This window comes from Hypanus sabinus, unplaced genomic scaffold (genome assembly GCF_030144855.1).
Source record: "Hypanus sabinus isolate sHypSab1 unplaced genomic scaffold, sHypSab1.hap1 scaffold_1121, whole genome shotgun sequence".
Taxonomy (NCBI): domain Eukaryota; kingdom Metazoa; phylum Chordata; class Chondrichthyes; order Myliobatiformes; family Dasyatidae; genus Hypanus; species Hypanus sabinus.
Genome location: NW_026779179.1, coordinates 13,586 through 29,472, shown reverse-complemented (window position 1 = coordinate 29,472; position 15,887 = coordinate 13,586). Strand labels below are relative to the sequence as shown.

The 15,887-nt window shown below is 48.6% G+C and overlaps 1 protein-coding gene across 1 annotated transcript; it reads left to right on the top strand.

Moving 5' to 3' along the window:
* The first annotated feature begins 2,861 nt into the window (after window positions 1–2,861).
* On the top strand, window positions 2,862–15,346 carry LOC132386371 (oxidized low-density lipoprotein receptor 1-like). Its single transcript, XM_059958622.1, has 6 exons — window positions 2,862–2,970; window positions 4,614–4,781; window positions 9,315–9,457; window positions 10,876–10,940; window positions 14,819–15,009; window positions 15,222–15,346. The coding sequence occupies exons 1-6, from the start codon at window positions 2,862–2,864 to the stop codon at window positions 15,344–15,346; spliced, it is 801 nt and encodes a 266-aa protein (XP_059814605.1).
* Window positions 15,347–15,887: the final 541 nt, after the last annotated feature.

Below are 15,887 nucleotides of genomic sequence, written 5' to 3'. Positions count from 1 at the left end.
CCTCTCCAATGCTTCCACGTCATTTTTGAGGAGGTGACCAAGCATATAGATGAGGGTAATGTAGTGGATGTGATATACATGGATTTTAGTAAAGCTTTTGACAAGGTTCCAAAACATGCTCCCATATATCCAGCCACCTTAATTTCTAACATTTACCTGTCTCGTAGTCTCTTAAATTTCACTAATGTATCTGCCTCCACCACTGACTCAGGCAGTGCATTCCACCCACCAACCACTCTCTGAGAGAAAACCCTTCCCCTAATATCCCTCTTAAACTTCCCTTCCCTTAACGTAAAGCCATGTCTTCTTGTACTGAGCGGTGGTGCCATGGGGAAGAGGCGCTGGCTGTCCACTCTGTCTATTCATCTTAATATCTTGTACACCTCTATCATGTCTCGTCTCACCCTCCTTCTCTCCAAAGAGTAAAGCCCTAGCCCCCTTAGCCTCTGATCATCATGCATACACTGTAAACCAGGCAGCATCCTAGTAAATTACCACTGTACCCTTTCCAATGCTTCCACATCCTTCCTATAGTGAGGCGACTAGAAATGGACACAGTACTCCAAGTGTGGTCTATCTATAGTTTTATACCGCAGCTTCATTACATCGCGTCTCTTAAACTCTATCCCTCGACTTATGAAAGCTAACACCCCATAAGCTTTCTTAACCAGCCTATCTAGCTTTGAGGCAACTTTCAGGGATCTGTGGACATGTAGCCCGAGATCCCTCTGCTCTTCCACAATACCACGTATCCTGCCTTGGAGTTTGACCTTCCAAAGTGCACAGCCTCACACTTCTCCGGGTTGAACTCCATCTGCCACTTCTCAGGCCACGTCTGCATCCTATCAATGTCTCTCTGCAATCCTTGACAAACCACTACACTATCTACAAAACCACCATGCTTTGTGTCGTCTGCAAACGTGCCAACCCACCCTTCTACTCCTCATCCAGGTCGTTATAAAAATTACAAAAAGTAGAGTCACCAGAACAGATTCTTGTGTGACACGATTAGTCACAATCCTCCAAACCAAATGTACTCCCTCTACCACGACCTTTTGCCTTCTGCAGGCAAGCCAATTCAGAATCCATTTGGCCAAACCTCCCTGGGTCCCATGCTTTCTGACTTTCTGAATAAGTCTACGGTGTGGAACCTTGTCAAATGACTTACTAAAATCCATGCAGATCACATCCACTGCACTACCCTCATCTATATGCCTGGTAACCTCCTCCATCAGGCTTGTAATGCACGATCTGCCCTTTACAAAGGAGTGAGCCTCCCTCTGTGTTTGAGTCAGACAGGCATATGATTCGGTATCTACAAGCAAAGAGCAGGAGCCAGATGAATATCGCTCACACGGGTGGGCGAGTACACAGCGATTTGCGGTATGACCAATGAGGAAATTCTGAGAGGTCAGGTCTCTCGCACTGAGCATGGTTCTGTGAGTCAGAATGGAAGAAGGGCGGGGAAGTTGAGGCGAGCTGTAGTGAAATTGGCTTCGGATATATGTTGCTTTGGGTTTCCTTCCAAAGAAGGCGAAACCGGTACAGAAGAGACGGTTTCAATTCAATACAACTTGAACTGAAATTCAACCATACATGAATACCCATGAGTACAGCCAAAGGAGTCCGCGATGGTGCAGGACAAAGATGCCAAGCACAAAACTAAAGGTCACACACGGCGCAAAGCACAGATAACCTCTTATGTATTTCATATGTTTCTCAGGCTGAGGGGAGAGTTGATACAGGTCTCTTTCATGACGAGAGATAGAAATAGACGAGGCAACCGGTCCATTTGTCCCCCAGAGAGAAATGTCTAATACCACGGAGTGGAAAGGCAGAGGGAGTATCTTTTCAGGAGAGGTGCGAGGCAAGTTTTGTTTACACAGAGATCGTGGGTTACTGGAAGGTGCTTCCTGGTGAAGGCAAATTAATGGCAGCGTTTAAATAGTTCTTTGACAAACAAGTGGATGTGTAGGAACTGGAGGAAGATGAGCAGCGTTACTGTAAAATCGGATTAGGTATGAATTATAATTGGTATAGCAAAATAAATTGTGCGGAATGGTCTGTTCAGCTCTGCTGTTTACGCTCACTGCTCGGCATGAGGAAAAGACAGTGATTTGAACTCAGAGGATGGGAAGAGCAGGGAAATGGTGGATCAGGGAATATGACGATGGATTGACAAAGACAAGATTGACATTTTCGGTATCGGCAGTGAACGACCTAAAAGGAGAGAGAAATTAGTCTCAAGTTTATGGCTTGATATCACAGCAATGATAAGATGTAGAAGATCAAAGACAGCAAGTGGATGTAGAATATCAGTAAAATACATTCATGCGATATGTATGGATTTCATAAATTATTCCATATGTATTTCAGGCTGAGGGGAGAGTTGATTCAGGTCTCTATCATGAAAAGAGACAGAGATAGACCAGGCAACCCGTGCTTCTCCCCCTCCCCCGCAGTGAAATGTCTCATACCACGGAGTATCTTTTCAGCAGAGGTGAGGGGCAAGGTTTTATTTAGACAGAGCGCGTGGAGAGTGCAATATGCTGCCAGGGGTGGTGGTGGAGGCAAATCAATAGAGCCGTTTAATTGGCTCTTTGATAGGCACGTGGATGTACAAGGACTGGAGGGAAATGAACAACGTGTCGGAAAAAAAGCGACTTAGGTAGAAAGTATAATTGTTATAGCATAGTTTTGTGCCGAAGGGACTGCTCTGTTCTGTGATTTACGCTCCTTGCTCAGCATGAGGAAAAGAGAGACAGTTGGACGGAGAGGTTGGGAAGAGCAGGGGTGGGGTAGATCAGGGAATATGACGATGGATTGACAAAGACAAGGATCGATTTTTTTTCACAGGCGGTATGGACAGTGAACGACCTACAAGGACAGTCCGATCAGACCCAAGCATATGGCTAATCTGCGTTTTAACAGCGGCCCTCATTATCACGGGTATTTGCTGGAGGATTCATGGTGAGTTTAACACCGGCCAGAACGAACCAAACCGCAGAGAATTAAAATGACCAGAGTAACAGGGACACATTCCCAGCATTTCCAAAAAGCACCCTTTACGGCGATATCAACACAACCCTCAGCATGACCACGACTCATCCCTCACCGTCACACCGACACAACCCCCACGACACATCCCTCAACATGATGACAACACAGAACTTAATATAATAACGATTCACTGTAACACTGACACGGTCCGCACTTTGACGTGGACACATCCCTCACTGTGACACAGACACGCCCATCACTTTGCAGCCGACTCATGTCTTATCATGTCAGTAACTACCACTCCACTGAAACACAGATATAACTCTCACCGTCACAAAGACTCATGCCTCACCGTGACACCGACAAGCCCTCAGAGCGTCACCCACTCAGTCCGCAACTCAGACAACAGTACTGAACTTACTGTGACACCGATACATCCACTATGACCACTGCCGGTCCTTCCCCTTGACACAGACACACCCCTCACCGTGACAGCGACATTTTCCCACTGTCACAGCAATACACCGGACACTATGACACATGACGAGTCTCTCACTGTAACACCGTCAAACCTCGCACTGTGACCTCGACATATCTCACACCGTGACTTAGAGATACACCTCGAAGTGACCCGGTACACCTCTCATATAGACCCAGAAACACCTATCGCAGTGACAGGTACACGTCTCTCACTGACAGGGAATCGACTATCACCGCGAGAGTGACGCAGCTCCCATCTTGACACCAACCAAAACCTCGCTGGAAACCTATTATATAGTCCCAGACACGTAGCTCACGGTGGTGCCGACGCCTCTCACAGTGCCACCGCACCCTTCACCGTGACACTCTCCGTGACCCGCTGACGCACTATAAAGGCCAATCATCCTTCACCATCTCAAATCACCTCTGACCGAATCTACAAACTCCTTTGGGAAGAAACTGAAGAGGTGAACAGGATCCAACTTCAATGTCGACTCCCGGTCCATGAGTTAAAATCAACTTTGATTCAACTTTGAGGAAATTACTCACACTTCACCCTGACATAGACCAAACCCATTACCGTGATACCGACACATAAATTCACAATGACACCGACATAGTCCTCTTCATCACACCGACACACACCTCAGCGTGACAATATCCCACACAGCGTGGTCATGACAGGCCTGTCACGGTGACACAGACACACTCATCTCAATTAGACCAGCACCCACACATTACACAGATATTCCACACTCTGACATTTCCCTCTTAGTGACGTCGAGCTACACTATATTGTGTCCTGGCACACCTCTCGCCGGGGCACAGAAACACCTATCACTGTGACACCGACACGTCCCTCACGGCAACTCGGACATGAACTGCGCTGAGACAGGGAATCAGTCATCACAACGATACTGACACAGACCCTATTTTAACTACAACAAAACCTTCACCGTGGCAATGATAACCACTCAGAGTGACACAGACACGCCCCCCATGTTTCCGATGACGCCTCTCACTGTGACACCCTTCACCGTGACACTGACACAACACTCTCTGTGACCCGTTCGGTAGCGTGACGCTGACTCACGTGTCACTGTAAACGCTAAACATCCTTCACCGTCTCTCAGTATCACAGATTCGTCAATCAAACGAAACATGCCACCGAAACTCTGATCTGTCCGAGCTTAAACGAATGCACAACGATCTCCGTCACCAGTTCACTGAGATGGAAACGAAGTACAGATCAGTCAACGAAACCAAGGCTCAAATCTGTGAATTGTTGACCAGCAGAAGAGGTGAGGCATCATCCCCCTCTTTCACCCGCTCCTCGTCACAGGGCAGGCATGGAGAGATGAAGGTGTCACTCTGTGCTTGATGCAGGGAGTGTATGAAGAGATGGTGTGTAGGGTGATTCACTCTGTGTTTGACCCGGTGAGTGTGTGATGGGGCTGCATAGAGGAAGTTTCACTCTATCACTGAATCCAGGAGCTTGTGATGGAACTTTGAGGAGGTGGATTCACTCTGTGTCTGACCACGGCTTTGTAAGACGTAACATTACAGCTTCACTCGATGTCTCACTCCGGGAATGTCTGATGGAACAGTATGGATCCAGCTTCACTCTGTGTCTGAAAACGAGACTGTGTGATGAGGCTCTGCCCAGAGAGAGTCAACGCATGCCTGACTCCAAAATGTGTTATGTCGCCGTGGAGAGAAAGTTTCACTCTGAATCCGGAAGTGTGTGATGGGACCTTGCAGCGGGGGCTTCGCTCTGTGTCTGAATCCGGGAGTGAGTTATGGGACGTTGCAGAAGGGTCATCACTCAGGGTCTGATTCCGGGAGTGTGTGATGAGACGGTGTGGAATGAGTTTGGATAAAAATAAAATGTAAGAAAGCAGAGAGCAGTTGTGGAAGGAAAGTATTCTGCCCGGAGGTCGGTGACTAGTGGAGTGCCGCAGGGATTTGTCCTGGGACCCCTGCTGTTTGAGATTTTTAAAAATTACCTGGGTGTGGAGGTGGAAAGATGGGTGAGTAAGTTTGTGGATGTCACGGTGATTGGAGGAGCTGAAGATGGAGCTGCAGGTTGTTGAAGGTTACAAGAGGATACAGACAGGCTGCAGTGTTGAGCATAAAAATGGCAGATGCAGTTCAATCCGGACAAGTGTGTGTTGATGTGTTTTGGAAGGACAAACCAGAAGACTGAGTACAGGATTAATGGTCAGTTACATAAGAGTGTGGATCAACAAATGGAGCTTGGGGTTCAAATCCATACATCCCTCAAGGTCGCTGCGCAGGTTGATAGGGTAGTTAAGAAGGCCTATGGGATGCGAGGCTTCATTAACAGGGGGATTGAGTTCAAGAGTAGAGAGGTCATGTTACAGCTCCACAAATCTCTAGTGTGACCGCACTTAGAGTATTCTGTTCAATTCTGGTTACTTCATTATAGGAAGGGTGTGGAAGCAATGGAGAGGGTGCAGAGGAGATTTACCAGGATGTTGCCTGATTGGAGAACAAGTCATATGAAGAAGGTTAGCAGAGCTGGGACTTTTCTCTTTGGAGCGTCGAAGAATGAGAGGGGACTTGATAGAGGTCTACAAGATTATGAGAGGCATAGATAGGGTGGGTAGTCAGTACCTGTTTCCCAGGGCACCAATAGAAAAAACACCAGAGGGCATAGGTACAAAATTAAGGGAGGGACGTTTAGGGGAGACATCAGGGGTAAGTTTTTTTTTACACAGAGTGTTATGATTGCCTGCAATGACTTGACAGGGATGGTGGTGGAGTTTAAAACATTAGGGTTATTTAAGAGCCTCTTGGACAGGCACATGGATGAAAGAAAAATGGAGGATTATGGGGTAGTATTGGTTTAATACATTTTAAGGGTTATATGGGTCCGCATAACATGGAGGGCTGAAGGGCCTGTACTGTGCTGTAGTGTTCTATGGTTTTATGGTTCTATGGAGAAGCACGGTGAAAGTGACACCGGAGGATTGTGACTGGACGGTGTGCAGGAAATTTCACTCCACGTCTGAACGCTGGAATGTGTGATGAGGCCTTGGCGGAAGAGATTCACAGGCTGTGCGTGACGGGACTTTGTGTGATGGGACGGTGTGGAGGGAGATTCACTCTGTGTCTGACCCCGGGAGACTATGATGGGACGGTGCGGAGGGAGATTCACTCTGTGTCTGACCCCGGGAGTGTGTGATGGGACGGTGTGGAGGGAGATTCACTCTGTGTCTGACCCCGGGAATGTGTCATTGGACGGTGCGGAGGGAGATTCACCCTGTGTCTTACCACGGGAGTGTGTGATGGGACGGTGCGGAGAGAGATTCACTCTGTGTCTGACCCCGGGAGGGTGTCATGGGACGGTGCGGTGGGAGAATCACTCTGTGTCTGACCACGGGAGTGTCTGATGTGAAAGTGTAGTGTGGATAAAGCGGCGCTTCTTTGACAGGAGATCAAGCGTGGGAATAAACGGAGACATACACCGAGAGGTAGTTACATCCAAGGTGGACACAGGAAACTGGGTAACAGCCGGGAAGGGGTAAGCGGTTCAGGAGCCATGGCAGTGGTCATCCTCATCATCAGCCGGTGTAACACTTCAGATGCAGTCGGGCATACGGACTAATAGAGGGAGGTCCCTGTGGTCGACTGTTTGGAGTGGGTCTGCCTCCTGACTCAGAAGGCAAGGGGGGAAAGAAGAGACACGCTGCGGTGATGGGGGATTTGTGAGTTTTGGGAATAGACAGGAGGTTCGCCGTGCCAGAATGAGATTCCCGGATGGGATGTTGTCTCCCGCTTGCCAGGGTCCGGGATTTCTCAAACCGAGTCCTCAACACTCCTAAGTGCGAGGACCAGAAGTCTCACGTCTGTTTACTGAGGAGGTGTGATTAAATTCATTCTGTAATTGTGTGAGGGAGAAGCGTCAGTAACATGCATCAGTTTCCAAATGGAATAATGGGACTGACAGAGGCATCAGAGAGGAGCTTGCCCATGTAGACAGGAGGTGGGGACTGGATGGGATGCCGGCAGTCTGAAATTTCTGGTAATTTTACACAATGAACAGGATACATTTGCCCCAAAGAAGAAGAGGTTCTCACATGATCAGAGTAGACATCCGTGGCTGACAAAGGAAATTCAGGATTGCAGTTAAGCCAATGAAAGCTCATGTAAAATGGCAAAAGTGAGTAGGAATTGGATGACTTGAAAGTTTTTTAAAATCAAACAAAAGGCAACTAGAAAGGCTGTGAAATAATTAAAAAAAACACTGGAATATGATGGCAAGCTAGCCAATATTATAAAGCAGGACGCTATAAGTTGTTTTAAAAAAATTCAGTTTATCGACACCCGTTGTTCTAGTGAGACCATGGAGTTTCGCCTGGGAAGGTTTCCAGGGCGCAGGCCTGGGCAGGGTTGTGTGGGAGACCGGAAGTTGCCCAATCTGCAAGTATCCCCTCTCCACGCCACCGATGTTGTCCAAGGAAAGGGCACTAGGACCCATGCAGCCTGGCCCCGGTGACATCGCACAGCAATGTGTGGTTAAGTCCCATTCTCAAGGACACAACAGAGCTGCCTCAGCTCGAACCAGTGTCCTCCAGATTTTCAGCCTGAGTCTGGCCGTGTTCGTCTGTGATCGGACGGTGTGCAGGGAGCGTAAATCTGTGTCTCACCCCGTGCGTGTCTGATGGGACTCTGTGTTCGATACAGATGTATTTGACGAGGAGCTACTGCGGGAAGGAGGGAGGGCGGGTGAATGCCTTTGGTGGATGTGAGGGGGGTTATGTGTTTGTCTGACACAGGGAACGCGCGCCTGGATGATGTTCCGCTCTGTGTCAGATATCTCTGTGATAGGACGGTGCGGAGGAAACTTCTCTCGTTTACTGAACACTGTGATGTCTCTGGGCAGAAGGAGCACCATACTATAGTTGACCACGGGAGTGTGCGGCGGGAGGAAGCAGCGAGTGTTTCCTTTCCTATCTGATCACGGGAGGTTGTATTGGGGTAGTGTGGAGGAAGGTTCACTGGGTGTTTGACCCAAGGAGTGTGTGAGAGTGTGGATTAGGGTTAGGGTCGTGTGTGATGGGCCAGTCTGGAAGGAGCGTCACTCTGTGTCTGACAACGGGAGATGATGATGCGACCGTGATACAAGAGCTTCATGCTTCGTCTGTCCACGAGAGTGAATGCCGGGACATTGTGTGCTGAACCCAAATTTGTGTCTGAGCAGTCAGGAAGTGTGTGTTTGAATGGCCCGCAAGGACTTTCACTCTACTACTGATTGGACGGTGCCGTGGTAGTTTCATTGCATGTCTGATCTCTGGAATGTGTGATGGGACGGTGCGGAGGAAAATTCACTCAGTGTCTGACCCCGGGAGTGTGTGACGGGACTGTGTGGAAGGAGATTCACTCTGTGTCCGACCCCGGGAGTGTGTGATGGGACGGTGTGGAGGGAGATTCACTCTGTGTCCGACCCCGGGAGTGTGTGATGGGACGGTGTGGAGGGAGATTCACTCTGTGTCCGGCCCCGGGGGTGTGTGATGGGACGGTGAGGAGGGAGATTCACTCCGTGTCTGACCCCGGGAATGTATGATGGGACGGTGTGGAGGGTGATTCTCTCTGTGTCTGAACCCGGGAAAGTGTGATGGGACGGTGAGGAGGGAGATTCACTCTGTGTCTGACCCGAGGAGTGTGTGATGGGTCGGAGTGAAAGCAGCGACACCTGCTGACTGAATCGGGGTTGGGACGTTGTGGTGGGAAGTTGACTGTTTCTGATCCCAGTCGGTGCAATGGGATTTATGGAGGGAGATTCACTTCTGTTTGTTCCTGATTTGCAGTGCCAGCGTGTCCTCAGGGATGGATCGAAAATGAAGGTCGGTGTTATTTCCTATCCATCCTGGAAGAATCTTACGATGGAGCGACGGAACATTGTTCAATCTTTGATGCAAGGCTCCTCAAAATAAATTCAAACCAGGAAGAGGTATGTGATTTCCGGGGTCTGACATAGTTTGAATCTTTCCCCACCGTCCCATCACACACCCCCGCGATAGACAGAGAGCGGAACTCCCGCCAGAATCAGAAGCAGAATCAGTTTTATTATCACCAGCACGTGACGTGAAATTTGTTAGCTTAGCATCAGCAATTCAATGCCACACATAACCTGGCAGAAAGAGAGAAAATAACAATAAATAAAATAAAACATAATAAAAATAAACAAGTAAATCAAACACAAGCATTGAATAGATTTTGTAAAAAAAACAGAAATAGTCTACGTTATAAGAAGTGAGGTAGTGTACAAAGTTTCCAGTCCGTTCCGGAATCGGATGGCAGTGGGGAAGAAGCTGTTCCTGAATCACTTAGTGTGTGCCTTCAGGCTTCTGTATCTCCTACCTGATCGGAACAGTGAGTAAAGGGCAAGCCATTGGTGCTGGAGGTCTTCAATAATGGTCGCTGTCTTTCCGAGACTCCGCTCCCTGAAGATGTCCTTTTGTAGGCAAGCGCCCAATATGGAGCTGGCTTGATTTACAACCATCCGGAGCTTCTTTCTACTGTGCAGTAGCCACCCCCCCCCCCCCACCAACGTACCAAACAGTCATGCAGCCTCTCAGAATGCTCTGCACGGTATCGAAGTTTTTGATTGTGACAGAATGAAGTCCCTCCACGCCGTCCCGTCAGACACTCCCTGGGTCAGGCTCAGAGTGAAGCTCCCACAAACCCGTCCCTTCACCCATTCCTGGGATCTGACACTGGGGATTCCATCCCTGTGCCGTCTCTTCACATTTTCCCGTGGTCAGGCAAGGAGAGACGCTAAATTTAACCGTTAGGTTCTTCAGCATGCTTTGTCTGGTGTGTGAGGGCGATACTGCCTCCGGCCCGGCCAAACCGAGAAAAGCTTGTTTGTCTGGACGTGTGGCCCAGTTACAAATCAATCCCACGAAATAGCGAGCAGTACGCCATTTGCAATTAAACAATTGAACTTTATGATTCTTCATTTAACTACAGGGTTAGTCTGGAAAACAATTTTACCATTTTAACGAAACAGTCTAATGCGCTCCTTGGAGCTCACTGTTTTCCCGTCCGTCCGTTCTCCATCGATTTCCCCCGGGTGTGGTCCACTCCCGACCCCATTCCCAGTCCGCTCAGGCCTGCAGTCTACGATTACCCCGTTCTGGCATCTTCTCCCTCCATCTTCTGCCGAACAAATACACGCGAGTCCCAGGCTCTCGGGCTCACAGGAAAGAAAACCCCTCCCATCATGGGACGCCACCCATTCCAAAGCCCCCGTTATCTCTCGTCATAGCACAAACACACTGCTGCTACAGAGAAAACATTACATTAGCAGTGAAACATTTCCCAGGGCGTAACAAGCACATTAATCGCAGGGATTTACTTTCACAGGAATTTGTTTCCATCTTTGTCGGCGAAGAATCCAAAACTTACTGGATTGGAAAATGTGGAGACGGGTGAGGTTGGGAGTGTTACATTTCCGTGGTGTGGGAGTGACACGAGGCTGTGGGGAAAGTTTCTGTGAATGGGTTAATTTTGGAGACGGACAGCGGGCCGTGGGGGAGACTGGGACAGTGGGATTAGCTTGTTGAAGGATGCAGGGTTGTTTGGATTTATTTGGGAACTTCTCGCGGTATCATGGGATTAGTTTAGAGGCTGACTAGGGGCTGTGGGGAGAGCGCAGTATCTTTAGATTAGTTCAGAGGCTGAGTAGGGGCTATTGGGAGAGCGCAGTATCATGAGATTAGTTCAGAGGCTGAGTAGGGGCTGTGGGGAGAGCGCGGTATCATGAGATTAGTTCAGAGGCTGAGTAGGGGCTGTGGGGAGAACGCGGTATCATGAGATTAGTTCAGAGGCTGAGTAGGGGCTGTGGGGAGAGCGCAGTTTCATGAGGTTAGTTCAGAGGCTGACTGGGGCAGTGGGGAGTGCGCGGTATCGAGATTAGTTTAGAGGCTAACTAGGGGCTGTGGGGAGAGGGCGGTATCATGAGGTTAGTTCAGAGGCTGACTAGTGGCTGTGGGGAGAGCGCAGATTACTAAGATTAGTTTGGCGACGGTCTCCGGTTTGCTGGATCTTTTTTGACTCTATTGGAATTGTCTAACTCTCTTTGACAGGAATGTGACCTCTTTTCTTCTGTACAAGATGTACTATAAATGGCACACTTGCAGAGAGTGCAACTTGCACTCACGGGGTTACAGTTGTAACAGTACACACAGATTCATCTGTGAGAAGTCGGCACATTTATACCTGGATATTTCTGAAAAGATCCAAGGTCTCTGTCAACAGCCTGTCGGGTCGACTTCAATCAAGTGACTTCACCCCACTTCTCCCCATTCAACTTACCGCACTGTTACTTCCACATCCTTTCATCCCCTCCCCTCCTCTCTTCCCCTCGTTCCAAGCCCAGAATCCTCCACTGCTCTCCCTCTCCCCGCTGATCCACACCTCACCACTCTGCCACTCTCTCCCGGCTCCCCCCATTTTCCCCTTTCTATTCCATTTCTCTTTTTCCCCTCAGTCTCTCAAACTTACTCCCTTTCCACCAACCCCTCCTCCTTTGACACCATTCTCTGTATCTCCCCTCTCCGTACTTTCCACACACACTCACCACACTGTCTCTCAGTTCCCCATCCCAGACTACGACTCTCCTGTCTTCATACCCACTCTCCAAGGAATGCAGACACATATTCTTGCCTTCTTCCCAGAACTCAGACACTCAAATCCCGGCAACATTATCGTACATCTCCTCCAGCACTCTTTCCAGTTCAGTGGCATCTTTCCTACAGGAGGGCGACGAGAACCGAACACCGCCCTCCGTGTGCGGCCTCACCGACGCCTTGTACAACTTCAACGTGACCCCGGCATGGCGCAATGATGCAAAATTAGCATAAATTTGGAGAATTAATAAGAACTGCAACAAAGGTGAATACCGAGGGAGTGTTTAAGTGTTCAGGGAGCGTTCGCAAACTGATGGCGGAGGGGACGCAACTGGTTGTAAATTGATGAGTTTACAGCCGCCTGTACACCCTCTCCGATGGTACCGATGAGCACAGGGCATTTCCCGGATGGAGAGGTTCCTCGCTGATGGATGTGGTATTCCCGAGGCATTCATTCTTGAACATATCCTCGATGGAGGGGAGGTTTGTACCCGTGATGGGGTTGGCTGAGCCTAGAACCCTCTGCAGCCTCTGGCGACCCTCGTGTTGCAGCCTCCACACCAGGCGGCGATGAGACAAGTCAGAATGCTCTCCACAGTCCATACGGAGAAATTCGCGAGTCCTCAATGAGAGACCACATCCCCTCAAACTCCTATCCTTGCAATCCCTTCTGTACCGAGAGAGGTATGGATGGTGGGGAAGACAGGGACCGAGTAGAGTCTAGAATACACTCCGGCTCAGACTGGAATTAAGCAAGAGCACAGTGATGAAATCCGAAGATAAAGTCACAAGCAGCAGTACAAGAAATGGATCCCGTACAGTTGAGCACTGAGTGCTCGGCGCGAGGCCGTTACCGCCAGACATTCCATGAAGGAAAACTGGCCGACAATAATTGGCAGTCGGAGTCTTAAAGGGAAAGTGACAGCGAACTACTCTCCGAGGAATGGGAGTGTTGAAACCTGGGTGCCTGAGGCTGTTTTTTCAGGAACATGACACGTTCTTCGTGTCACATGAATGTGTTATTCCCAGTATAGACCCTCTGAGATGCTGATACCCAGTATCCCAGGAACTTCAAATACCCTCATACCACAGTGTGGTAGAATTAAGCCATTTGCTCCATCGGGTCGGTCCACCATTTGATCATGGCTGCTCAACCCTTTTTCCCAATGTCCAGCCTTCGCTCCGTTCTCTCCATGCTCTGTCTGGTCTGGAATCAATGACTCTCTGTCCAGTAGCTTCTCGTCCACGGCCACCTGTAAAAACGAATTCCACAGCTTCACCCGTCTCCGGCAAAACAGATTCCTCCCAATCTCTGTTGTGAATTGACATCCCTCTATCCTGTGGCCGTCAAAGGTATGTTTGTAGAAACGATGGGTGCAACATTTCATGAAAAGAACACCTCTCTGACTGTTAAACACGGGGGTGGATCGATCATGCTTTGGGCTTGTTTTGCAGCAAGTGGCAACGGGGAAAATTTCACTGGTAGACGGACGAATGCATTCAATTAAATACCAGCGAATTCTGGAAGGAAACATCACACCGTCTGTAAAAATGCTGAAGATGAAAAGAGGACGGCTTCAGCAACAGGATAATGATCTGAAACACACCCTAAACTCAAACTCCACAACGGTCTACTTCAAGAGGCGCAAACTGAATGTTTTGCCATGGCCTTCACTGACCCCCGACCTGAGCATTATCGAAAATCTGTGGATAGATCTCAAAAGAGCAGTGCATGCAAGACGGGCAAAGAATCTCGCAGAACTAGAAAACCTTTGCAAGGAAGAATGGGTGAAAATTCCCCGAAATTAGAATTGAAAGACCCTTAGCTGGCTACAGAAAGCGTTTAAAAGATGTTCCACTTGCCAAAGTGGGCGTTACTAAGTATTGACCATGCAGGGTACCCAAAAAATTGCTTCGGGCGCTTTTACTTTTTTGTTATTTTGAAACTGTAGAAGATGGAAAATAAAAAAAAGGCAATCTTGCTTAAAATATTAAAGAAATGGGTCATCTTTAACGTTAGCCCTTTTGCAATTCTGGTCCTTTTTTACTCGCTTATCTATTCAAAGTCACAAAAACTTTGACCAGGGGTGCCCAAACATTTGCATATCACAGTAAGGGCAAACTGTTGGTAGGTTTGTTTTCAGTTTATTTATCGTTTATAATTGCACAGTTAGAACAGTAGGCATGCCTGGCAGGAGAGTTGAATGCTCCTCTTGCAGGATCTGGGACGACAGGGAGACGTCCAGTGTCTCTGACAACCTCGCCTCTGATAAATGCCTCCGGATGCAGATTCCAACACTCGGATTTATGGAACTGCTACTGGATGAAATCAGGGTCATTTGGGAAGGTGGGTGGATGGTTGGGAGACATATTGGGAGGAAGTTAGACCCCGTATGCAGTTCACAGGAAACTGGGTGACACAGTAGGTTGAATGGTGTTAACCAGCTAGACCCACTGTAGAGTACCCCTGTGTCCAAATGGCTTAATAACAGGTCTACCACTTTTTATACGTCTGCGTGGGGGAGATGCGTGGAAATGACCGAGAAGAGGAATGTCTCACAGTTCCGGTCTCTGGCACCGAGTTTGTCTCAGTAGTTAAGAAGGGACGGCGAGATGAAACGAGCGGTGGTTATCGGCGATTCCTGGTTTGGGGAACATAAAACTGGCTTTCTCTGCAGGATAGAGATTCCTGCCTCCCGCGACCTCTCGGAGTGGGTCCTCAGCGATGTCAAATGGGAGGCTGAGCGGCTGAGTTCTGCACGGGCTGGTGTCGCCAGAAATAGGAGGGTAATAGAGATCAACACGTGGCTCAGGTGTTGGGGTGGCAATGAGGGCTTCAGATATTGGATCACTGGGGCTTCTAAGGAAGGTGAGAACTGTGCATAAGAGAGCGCTTCAATCCAATCCGAGTTTAATTGTCATTCAACTAGGCATCAGTAAAAATGCATCAGGTAAAATAGAAAGCACACGGTGAATATCAGTATTTATACGATCACACAATTTAGACTGTATATACGTTCACATATATACACACATTTATGCAAATCTGCATTCGACCATAACAGAGCTTGTCTTCTGCAGGGCGAACACGAGGGGGCAGCACAGACTGCTGCCTGGAGGCCGCAAAACACCGCTCCGCGTTGCGCCGCTCCTTCATGTTCTCCGCCAGCGAGCAACTCTCTCAGTTTACAGCAGAACCGAAGTAGAAGCAATATCCCAGCGTGAGTTTCGCCATTAGAAAGGCGGAGTGGTGGGTTTAAACTTCAGTCCGGTTCTGAAACAAGATTCTGATAACAGATAGTGAAGTGGTTGTTGTGAAAGATGTTGTTCAGACTTCAGACAAAGTCAGGAAGGAAAAGGTTGATCCTGCTGGGACTCATGTTCTGAGATGCGTCCATCTCCATGCAGGAAGTATTGTACAGAAGGAAGATGAGCTAAGGGCTGGGCCCAACGCCCGGAAGTATGATATTATAGCAATTAGTGAGAGTTGGTTGCAGGAATGGCAGGACCGTTAGTTCATCATTCCCGGTATCTGCTGCTTTAGACGTACTAATACGGGGATAATTCAAGGGCGACGGTTATATTGAACTAGTCGTTGAATATATCACGGTAATGGTCAGTTAGGACAGAAAGGAGAACTCGTCCACGTGAGGACTTAAGGATGGAGCTGAGGAATAAAAAGGAATGAACTCGTTCTTGGGGCAACAGTCCTGGGAGTTTAGAGGAACAAACCTGTAAGAGGTCCCA

Bases quoted from the DNA above. Each gene is read 5' to 3' on its own strand.
- LOC132386371 (XM_059958622.1), top strand. From the start codon at position 2,862: ATGGACAGTGAACGACCTACAAGGACAGTCCGATCAGACCCAAGCATA. The intron at 2,971-4,613 runs GTGAGTTTAACA...ACCGTCTCTCAG, and splicing joins TATTTGCTGGAGGATTCATG to TATCACAGATTCGTCAATCA. The intron at 10,941-14,818 runs GTGAGGTTGGGA...CTTTCTCTGCAG, and splicing joins ATTGGAAAATGTGGAGACGG to GATAGAGATTCCTGCCTCCC.